This window comes from Silurus meridionalis, chromosome 27 (genome assembly GCF_014805685.1).
Source record: "Silurus meridionalis isolate SWU-2019-XX chromosome 27, ASM1480568v1, whole genome shotgun sequence".
NCBI lineage: Eukaryota > Metazoa > Chordata > Actinopteri > Siluriformes > Siluridae > Silurus > Silurus meridionalis.
In genome coordinates, this window is record NC_060910.1 from 9,429,064 (window position 1) to 9,440,426 (window position 11,363).

General features: G+C 34.4%; 1 protein-coding gene across 1 annotated transcript; it reads left to right on the plus strand.

Annotated features, from left to right (window-relative positions):
• Nucleotides 1-4,136: 4,136 nt before the first annotated feature.
• On the plus strand, nucleotides 4,137-10,627 carry hapln1a (hyaluronan and proteoglycan link protein 1a). The gene is made up of 4 exons (XM_046841790.1): nucleotides 4,137-4,344; nucleotides 7,925-8,257; nucleotides 8,647-8,943; nucleotides 9,387-10,627. The coding sequence occupies exons 1-4, from the start codon at nucleotides 4,281-4,283 to the stop codon at nucleotides 9,668-9,670; spliced, it is 978 nt and encodes a 325-aa protein (XP_046697746.1). The 5' UTR covers nucleotides 4,137-4,280; the 3' UTR covers nucleotides 9,671-10,627.
• The last annotated feature ends 736 nt before the right edge of the window (nucleotides 10,628-11,363 follow it).

The following is an 11,363-nucleotide window of genomic DNA, read 5'->3' on the forward strand; positions in this document are numbered from 1 at the left end:
ATGTCGTTTACAAAGTATTGCCTCTTTGTCATCCAGAGTACTATAAAATCAGCTAAAACACATAATTAAATCACATTTGTGACACTCTTTAAGACTCATGATTTATACTATTATATCATGAATCAATACACCACTTACAGACTCAACCTCCCCCTTCTCATCAAACTTCATACACATTATTTAACTTTATATCAGCACTGAGATTAGCCTAACCGCTAAAATTGTACGATTTCCTTTAAGCATTTAAGGCTACACTGTATCCACAGGTAGCAGTATTTATAACAGCTAAAACCCTGGGCTAGTTATGTAAGATTTGTCACTAAGCGGTCCTTTACCAAATCTTTGTTTGTGTGAAACAGTAGAGAACAATACCCCTCTGCCAAAAAGAAGAGGAGCAGTGCTTTCTGCCATGACCTGAAAACTAATGTCCAGATGTTACTTTGCTCAGTGTCCCAGATGCCTGGCTCTATCAGAGCCTGGTCTGGGGAAGGCCCTGCGTGAGCTCCAAGACTTGAACATATAATATATTGGTCACACCCTTTGGAGACTGAGTCTTGGATTAACTCAATTAAATGTTTAAGCTCATGTAAAACACCCATTAAATGACTCATACTGAGACTGCAGAAAATGGATTGAAGCCTAAATAATGCTGGAAGCTCACATGGTTTTCTGTGGAGTCTGCCCTTAAAGTTTAACCTTGGTTTAAGATTATGTAATGGTTATGTTTTAGGAGCATTCTTATTAACTTTACAATCCTCAAACGGCGATTCATTAAATAATGCCAGTTAGTTTGCCATTACGTAAAATATTTCGTAATGCTAGTAAACAGGTAACTGTGTGTGACAAAGTCCAAAATACACTGTATTTAAAACAACGGTTTTAGCCAATAAAAGGGTTTCACAAAAATTATCAGTATATTTTATTGGTTTCTTTAGTGACGTTTTTTTTTTCATATATATATTTGTATACATAAAGGACATTTGTCAACTTCTCTTTGTGCTAATAATCCATGTTATCTTACAGTTTATGTCATACTGTATAAAACCAACCCCAAAGATTTTTTTGAAAAATGTAAATAAAAACAGAATGCAATGATGAGAACATAAAGTTGAGGAAATGTAACAATTTAAGGAAAAAGTAAGGTCATTTTGAATTTGATGACTGCAATACATTTCAAAGAATTTGAGACAAAAGGCAGTATGTGGAAAAAGTAAAAAGAAACAGCTGGAGGAAAATTTTGCAACTAATTACAGTAGGTAAATTGACAGCAGGTCAGTAACATCATCGCATACACCATAAAAAGTGTATATTAGAGAGGCAGAGTCTCTCAGAAGTAAGCATGGGCAGGAGTTGACCAATCTGCAAAAAACTGTCTACATATTGTGGAACAATTTCAGAATTATGCTCCTCACCTTCAATTTGTAAAGACTTTAAATATCTTATCTACATTACACAATATCACCAAAAGATTCAGAAAATCTGGAGAAATCTCTGTGCAAGTGGAAGAAGGGTGAAAATCAATATTGGATCCCCAGCAGTCTTCTTGATGTTATGAATAAAATATGGGTTTATGAAATTTATAAATCATTGCATTCTGGTTTTATTTAAATTTACAAATTTTCCCAACTTTTTGGGAATTCTGGATAGGACACTATGTGGCCAAATATTTGTGGACACCTGACAATCACATGCATTATTGCATATTTAATACATTACTTGTTATTATACTCTTCTTTAAAGCCTTTATGGATTTGCCCATTCAGCAACTGGGGCATTAGTGAGGTCAGGAATGAAGAAGTCGGAACTCGGAACGGTTTTGGACAAATACAGTACACTAACGTTGCCAAGAAGAATGGGTAAAAATACCCAGATTTCCCTTAGCTAAAGCATATAAGATCAAAACCCAAAGGACCACAGCTACTAATACAGGCAAATGAGTTGCTACGAGAGGGTGAATACTTTTGCAACCAATGATTGTCTGCATTTAGGTTATATAATTATAATAATTATATAATAATAATCTTTAATATAATAATATAAAATTTAATAATAAAAATAATAATAATTAAATATAATAATCTGTGTCGCATTAAAACCCCCATAGTTTGGACCTTCAAATTTTTTACTTTGCAAAAATATTATAGTTTGCAACACTGCAATTTTGCAACTGTTTAAGAGGGGGTACATACTTATACAAAGCAATAAATATTTTCCTTTACCATACTCTGCTTGGCATTTTAATACAATATTGTTTCATTTTCTTGATACCTACTGTCTTAATCTCAAAATGATTATCTAGCACTTTGGGATTTTTACTTTAAATCCAATGTCTAAAATATAGAACTGTATAAAGAAACGACTTTATCTTCCTATTCTCCAAATGTTGTTGATGCCAATTGGCTAAAGTTCAACATGGAGCCTGCAATGTTGGTTGAAATACAGTTTTATTAATATTGTTTTTGTTGTTATTAGTGACCATTGTAAAACTTTCTTCAGGGTTGTGAAAGAAACAAGTTTAAGGGAAAAAAACAGTGTGACTCTGATTCTTACTTTGTAGCTTCATATGGTTTTAATTCGTTCAAGACTTAAGTGCAACAAACGTAATGCATATGCTTTGAGTGAAACTGTTGAATAAATGCACTTACATTGTGGTCAAATGCTATGTATATACATACACCAAATTTCCTGCCCCATAATTTGGCTTGTACAAATGTTTGGGTTTGCTCTGAAGTAAATAATGAGACTCTGTGTAAGCCTGGTGACCCATTTTAACAGCTATGGGCCTAAGCTATGGGTTTCAATATAATGTTTATTAGGGCGATTTTATTTTTTGTTCATTGTGCTTTTTTTTTTATAACTATGGAGCTAACAAGAGCTGTGTTGTCTCTACAGCAGCATGCCCGCTATCTTGCAGTCATGCCATTCAAGGGCTCCTTAGGGATTTGAGTAAGTGGAAAAAGACTTGCAAGCTAAAATCCCAGACTATATATTTTCTCTCTTATAACTGCAAGGAAAATAAAACATTTAATTCCAGTCTATTGTACAACTCAGAAAGAACCAAAATTGGGAATATTGATTACAACTGTTTGTTTAACTGCAGTGCATTAAGTAATACCATCTAAAGTGTGATTTCCACTCTTGTTTCAAACTGTTCCATGTATTGAGTAAGTCTGTGCTTGTAAAATACTGATTATAAGCTTGGACGTCAGTACTCTTACTTTTGGATGGATTGGATTGGATTTCCTTTGTATACACTGGAGCTCCATAATGCTGGAGGTTTCATCACAGCCCTGGGTTTTCTGAATTTTGACAGCTGTGTTAAGAGCTTATTAGACCATCTGTGGTGAACAAGCATCCGGCTCTGTTTTCCCCCTGTCTGTCACTATCCATTAAGATGGTGGAAAAAATCATCTTTATAGGACCAAACACTTCCTTGCACCTTGACATGCCTTCTCTATCTTAACAAGGTAATGGATTCTTTCTTAAGACTGTCAGTCGGTGGATACACTGCACTATGAGCTTCCCTAATTTCCTTTATTTTGCACACTGGGTGATACAATAGGTATGGTTGTTTATTACTGGGGAAGGAACTGAGAAGAAAGTGTGATGGATGGTGATGTACACACCAAGAACCTGCCATGTTTAAAATGGCACTGTTGGAAAGCAATGAAATAAATAAATTAAATAAACATGTAATCATGTCAAACAATTATGCAGTGTGACTCTAGTTTATAATTTCTACCATAATTCTTGGAATATTTTTTTTTTACATTTTTTTGTTTAAGGTATAATGATGAACATAGTACAATATTAATAAAAAAGATAAAAATATATCCAAATATAAAAATAGTCACCTAAAACAACATATTTACTGTGCATGAAATAACTGCTGTTTTTTTAATATAAATATATGATTTGCAATTTTAAAGCAGCAGTTTTGTATGTTATTAATGCATATTCATGCATTATTATAATCTTAAATAGAGTAACAGTAAGAGTAAGTCTAAGCAGAATAAGTGTCAATTAGGTTGTAGAAGCTCTCAGTATTAAAGTAGGGTGGTGGGTGCCTTGGCTTCTCCAAAGGGAGGCGGAGTGATCTTAGCCAGCCACCCCGCTTAAATAAAAGGCTCTCTTTGCAACCAAGGAGGACCCCAAACATTTCAGTAGCACCAAAACTGACAGCTGCCTACACGTCCACACAGACAGCAAAAGAACCAACACCCCACTTTTGTTTTGCTTCTTTATTGCGCAGGCCCAAAGGCAAAGAAAGAAGAAAGAAGATGATAACCATAATTGCTTCGGCGTTAGTCTGCCTGAGCCTTTTCAACAATGTACATACAGCAGGTATGGGAAATCTGTGTTTTTCTGTGACTTAATGAGTGTGCATGTGTCATTGTGTGTATTTGTGTGTGCAATGTGTGTAATAAAACTAAACAGTGGAAAATTGCTTGTGACACAAAGCAGCACTGTGTAAAACTGACTGGACTAAGAATTTAGAATATTAATGAGTCATTCTTAGGACCACCAATGAATGAATGAACGTCAACTAAAACAATGTAAATGGTTTTTTTTTTTCTATTTGGATTCAAATTTACTATGTTTCTTTCATTCTGGAGCATCTAATAACACTAACAAAGACACAGTGGTTCAAAGAAGGGGTGTGGGGGATGGTGGCAAGCCAAAAAGAAAAATAATGTGACCCTCATATGAATATACATAAATGACAATGAATAAATAACAATATTGTGAATACTGTGATGAGACCAATAAAATCATTGCAAAGTATAAATGTATAATATTTAAATATATAATACTTAATTTTATAAAAGCATAAATTGTTGCCAGATTAAGTATGAGATATTTTCAAGGGTCAACTATATCCAAAATATTAGATATAAATGATTAGAAATAGAATATTTATGCATGATCATTATGCTCTATTTGCTGGCATTGTAATTTCAACAGTATTGTGTGTGGTTCATTGGCACAAGCAGTTATTAATATTTCCCACAATATCCCGCTGTAGGAAATGATTTTTCAATAGTTCTGCTGTAACTAATTGGTTCTTCTATATATACTAATGCTCACTCAGCATTCAACTCCTTACATCAGAGATTTGTGCATGCCATATATCCTTCTGTACAGTCTCAGTGCAGAGACATAAGGCCAGATGCTGAATTTTCACCCACACCCTTTTGTACAACTGCTGTGTGTGTGTGTGTGTGTGTGTGTGTGTGGGGGGTTGGGGGTTGACAGGCTGGAAGAGCCTGCATTTCAAGCCCCTTACTGAACTCTGTCCAAATGCCTCTCCCTTTCCTTCTGAGGTAATGGTGTGTTAAGTAAGCAGTCTGAATGGGCTCAGATTTGGTCTGGACTGTGGCCTGGTGAGCAAAGAAAAAGAGAAAAGAAGAGATGAGAGGAGGGAGGGAGGGAGGGAGGGAGGGAGGGAGGGAATAGAGCTATTATTGCCTTAATGGACAGTGTGGGACAGGCATGATTTATATAGGAGAAAGTCATTAGACAGTCATGGGTCAATAGGAGCATGTGAATGTATCTATGAGAGAAAGAAAGTGAGCAAATATAAAACATTTGAAATCATTTATTAAGAGAATATAACCCTGAAAACTTACAGAAACTGTTGACAGGTTCATTCTTTTATTCCTTACTACTGTAACTGTCATTTTTTTGCATTAGAGACCTTGTATCGACTAAATAATAAATAATACTTACTGAATTCTTTTTTTTTTTTATGTAAACCAAAAGGGTTTATTTTGTTTAGGTTGTAGCACATTGCTAATTTACTGTTAATGTGATATATCAGTGGTCCCCAATCTCCGAAAGAATACATAACTTACATTATTTCTGTTTTATTTATTATCTGATTCTGAACAATGTCTTTTTTTTAATTACCGGATTCTTTCCACATCTGTCTATGAATCACTCTTGATGCATGTCATGATGCCTCAGTCACATTTCTTACCTACATCCGCTACCTTCTTGAAGGGGCTGCTCCGGCCGCTAACACATAATACATAACCGCTAAATTGAAACCCCCAAGCAAACAAAATAAACAACAAACAACAACACAGTGGATTCACGTTTATTATTAAATTTAGAAAATACCAGTTTTTATGCCGGTCGTGTCATTTTATTTTGTTGTATTTATCCGTCACACCTTAAAGGCCGGTCCGTGAAAATATTGTCCGACATTAATCTGGTTCATGGCGCAAAAAAATGCTGGAGCCCACTGTAATATATAATAATATAAGTTATAGGAGTTAATGTATAAATGTTTATGATTATCTCTCCAAAGATATGCAAAATTATAACTGAAATTATTATAATAATTTTTGAGGGATTGTTAATATGAACATGTGCAAATATGCATCCACAACTGCATGCTATAACTGTAGTTCCTATGAATCCATAAAAAAACCTTTATTTTAAAGATCCTCCTCTGAGTGTCCTGATTATATCCAATCTGCAAAAATTCTGCAGACAGATGCAGAACAAATTGCCATACTGAATCCATCACTTCCTCTTTCATAACTCAAAGAGACAGCTGGTTCTAGTCCTTCTGTTGTGTAATTTTGTTTGGCAAATGTTTTGTGTTGTAAATGTCTTAGCAGCCCTGTATTTGATCACTATCAATGCCTTGCCTTTTTAATTTGGTTTTAATTTACTTTGATTTTGCTTGAAAATTACTCATCAGACCTTAAGCCAACAAACACCCCTGTATAAATAAACTACTCTGGGATACATGAGAACTATACACTAGAGGAATACACACACATACATATACACACACGCAGTGCCAAACAATTAATTACCATCACTTGCGGATATTAAGTGCTTTATTGTAGCTGTGAGAGGAGGCCATGTCAGAACACACTGAATGTCTGCATTCTTACAGCTTCCAAACTGTAGTCAAGGAATGACCAGAGTCTATATATAAGTCAGAAATGGGCAACTGTCCAGCACTGAACTAAAATAAAACTAACAAAATGATTATTAGAAGGTTAAATATCTATTTAAAAACTGATCATAATGGTTTAACTTCAGTACTAAGTCTCCTTAGCCAGCGTTAGGGTCTTTTTGGCTGTTTTTAATAGGATTTCTATTGTGTAAGCCAGGGCCTGTAAATTATCCCTACATCATCTATTCTGACAGACAATTGTAAATCGGAATATATAGGTTGAAATTTCGCTGTCATGCTCAACAGAGATTGTGCCTAGCCATTAGACTTAATTTATGTCAGATCCCTAACTTCTGAATGGACCGGCTTCACCCCACTGTACTCTGAATTCCAGTTTATTAGGCTTTTGACAAAGTACAGTAACTGCCTCATTAGTTTGCCAGGCACAGAAGTGTTGCTACTCATTATTTGCTAATTGCTTGTGTGTCCAACCTGTTGAACTAATGAATCGCTAAGGGTATAGGATCCTGCTTTATCAAAAAAAGATGTTTTGTTGAAAAGGACAAAAGCAAGCACTGATTTTTGATATTCACTGTAGCACATGTGGACAAGATTTTACCTTAATATCTAATGTTTTATTGTGGAATAGAAAGTCTGTAGATAATAATTTATCATATGTGAAAGTTCAAATAAATAGAAAAATAGCAAAAGCTGTCAAACATGCCATAAGTCATTATTGGGTGAAGAAAGATATGATATAAATATTAAAATCATTTAAAACATTATTTGGTTTAAATGATGTAAGACGGTCATGAGGTATTGCACACACATTCAACACAGCTCTCATCCGGATCACTTTTGCACTACACTCTAGTAATATCAATTCCTTAATAGAAATTTGGTGCATTTTTAATTGGAAAATATCAACTTGATCATTACGAAGTCATATGTAGATATTTAGTTGTCTTTGTTAAACATGGTGGGAATAATTTATTTGTCTCTTTTCAGAGGGTCGCACTATAATCCTTGCCAGACCAGGTGATGATGTTAACCTGCCCTGCCGACTGAAACCTTCCGATGATGCTGTTTTTGGTGGGCTTGGAAACAGGATCAGCTGGACCAAGGTGGAGAATGATGTGGAAGTAGATGTACTGCTTTCTATGGGTGTTCACCAGGTCGAATATGAACGATTTGAAAAACATGTTAAGCTCCTGAAGGCTGATGAAAATGATGCGACTCTGGTTATTAGAAACCTCAGACTGGATGACTTTGGCATATACAAGTGTGAAGTCGTGGAAGGCATGGATGACATTGTTAATGAAGTGGAGATTAAAATGCATGGTAATTATATTGATCAATTATTAAGTATGAATAAATAAATGAATATTTATGAATATTACAAATAATTTTACCAATGGTCATCCATCTATCTATCTATCTATCTATCTATCTATCTATCTATCTATCTATCTATCTATCTATCTATCTATCTATCTATCTTTCATCCCTTTCTCTTCATCACTCTCTTTATCTCTCCAGCTGTAGGTTAAGTAATGTTTAACTTTAAGCTTCTTTAGTATCATGAATATTTCACATTAACACTACACATGGTAAATTAATGGGGAGAAAATGATGTTAAACATTGAAGATTTAAATATGATAAATGCAAACACATCTGATTTAAATCGAGTTGAACCTTTCATTAGGGGAAGCATGACTCTCTTTTTCAGGGGTTGTTTTTCCATACCAACCAAACTTGCGCCGTTACATCCTGAACTTCCATGATGCTGAGGTGGCCTGTTCAGAGCAGGATGCTGTGTTGGCATCATTCGAACAGCTCTACCAGGCCTGGAAAGGTGGGCTGGACTGGTGCAATGCTGGCTGGCTGAGTGACGGAACTGTACAGTACCCCATCAACAAACCCAGGGTGCCATGCGGGGGCAAAGTACCTCCTGGAGTCAGGAGTTATGGCCGGCGCAACAAAACCAGCCGCTTTGATGCTTTCTGCTACACTGCTGGATACAATGGTGCCTTCATAAAACTTTATTTATACCGAATATGATTTATATTAGACAATTGAATATTCACATTTACCATGTAAATAATTCATGTTTATGTTTATTCTTTTTTTGTGCCAGTTAAGTACAAATATTGCAATAATCACTATTTATTCGTGAAGTAAAACAAAATTCATGATATGAATAATATTAACTAATTTCTAAAATAAAATGTAAAAAAATTCTGCATATTATAAATATGTATATCATTTATGAAGAAAATAATGCTATTTATGGGAACTTTGCTAAAGTATATGTTTTGTTTACTGTTTTTTTTTTTTCTATTTGCCTTCAAATTCATTCTTACTTCCGTGGTATTATTTCTAACCACTATAAAATTGTTATTTTCTGAAAGTATCATTATTACTAGTGTATATGTAATCTATAATTATATACCATTTTCTGGTCTTTAGGAGAAGTGTTCTTCGTGGATCAGAAACTGAACTTCACCGAGGCTGTGCAGGTCTGTGAGAATAAGGGAGCAGAGTTGGCAAAGGTAGGGCACATGTTTGCTGCCTGGAAGCTGAATGGTTACGACCGTTGTGATGCTGGATGGCTGGCTGATGGTAGTGTGAGGTACCCCATCTCCAGGCCCAGGATGAAGTGCAGCCCCACAGAAGCAGCCGTCCGTCATGTTGGATTCCCTGACAAAAAGCATAAGCTCTGTGGTGCCTACTGTTACATGGTTCACCAGTAATTTGCTGCAAATGACTTAAGCTCACACACCAACCAAAGAGCTGTAACACACAAGCATTAAAATATAAAACCTGCAGAGTCAGTTATCATGAGCGAGCATTAAATCTGCAAGCTTGTTTTTTTACATACAGAAATTTTCGTGCTATACATTTCCAAACATATACTGCAATTAGTAAACCAATTATTCATTATAAACTTTTAAAACTTTTTTTTTTATTAATTTTGCATATTTTTCAGTCATGCCATTTACATCATTGTTTTCAAGCAACACCCTATTTTATAATACCTAATTCATTAATGAATTAATTAATTATGGAATATTATGGAATTCCAAATAAAAAAAATACAACTTTGACACATCTGAAGTATCTTGTCCGAGCACTGACCACTGTTTTATGTTTTTTTTTAAACCTAAAAGTTTACTTTTAAAAAAAACATTTGTATTTATTTCTATTCGCATTAGTTGTGGAAAGGCAAGGATTTTCTTAAATTGCATCAAAATCTTTTCTGGAGATGAAATGCATTTTTGGTCTTTACAGAAAGCTGCAAATTCAATTACACTGGACCCAGACGCAATGAAATCTTTAAAAGGACCCAGTTGCTTACTAGCAACTGCACTTTCAATGTCTGAGCCTTTGCATTACTGTAAGTGCCAACAAAACATTGTAACATGGATTAGGTAAATTTTTATCACCAATTTCTATGGACTACAATGAGAATTAATTTACAATGATGTGCCACCAAATACATAGTCCATATTTGGTATTTCTACAGACATGGATTTGTTTATGTGATTGTGAAGAAAACTCCACCTATTTTCCTTTCTGTACTATAAATCCACAGTATAGATTCACAAACCTTTTTTTCTATATGTATACAATATATATTTTTTTCTTTACTAAAATGCAGTTTGTTGTTTTTAAGTTTTCAAATGGAAAATAAAACCTTTAAAAAATTGTATTGGCTTTTGAATTTTTATTTCAAATAGATTTATTTGAGTATTATTTAGCTATAATTAGTTTTATAGTTTTATTTTCTCCATTAGTAATTTTGCATGTATCTATATGCGTTGTGCAGCACAGCATTTATTAAGTATTGCCATTAATAAGTATGGCAGAGGTGTTCAGGAGTACTACATACTTGATACAATTGACTTCATTCTGTCTAACACAATGTAGTTCCTGTTTAATTCCAATTTCCATTTTGTTTTAATTAAATGTTTCACATATTTTAATTCCATGCAAGTGTAATGTAAATGCATGTATGGGTTTAAAGGTTTAGATTCAATGACCCACCAAACCGGGAGCACAGTAAAACAGTCACTAGTCTTTTTCATTTAACAAATTCACCATGTTTTATAAGCAAGGCATAAATCCACAACATGGCCCTCTGTGGTTTCAGTATTAAAATGAACTCTGGAACAAAAACAAGCCTATAAGTTACACCAGGCAGAGACTTCATGCTTTTACTTTCTTGTGTTAAAAATTAAATGATGAAAGCTTTCTTCGGACTCATAAATGGAGCTGAGGTTCCATGGCTTTTTCATCTGATCCCTTAATGCACCAATTTTCCAAAAGTAATTGAAAACTGGATTATAACCTTTTTTTAATAGGGTTTATATTTTTCAACAGACCAACAGATCAGGGCTGTTAAAGTTATGTTCTATGGTCTTGGAGGAAATACAGTTTTAACAT

Excerpts from the sequence above, each read along its gene's own strand:
- hapln1a (XM_046841790.1), top strand. The coding sequence starts at position 4,281 with ATGATAACCATAATTGCTTCGGCGTTAGTCTGCCTGAGCCTTTTCAAC. Across the intron at positions 4,345-7,924 it reads CAACAATGTACATACAGCAG|AGGGTCGCACTATAATCCTT; the intron begins GTATGGGAAATC and ends GTCTCTTTTCAG. Across the intron at positions 8,258-8,646 it reads AGTGGAGATTAAAATGCATG|GGGTTGTTTTTCCATACCAA; the intron begins GTAATTATATTG and ends TCTCTTTTTCAG.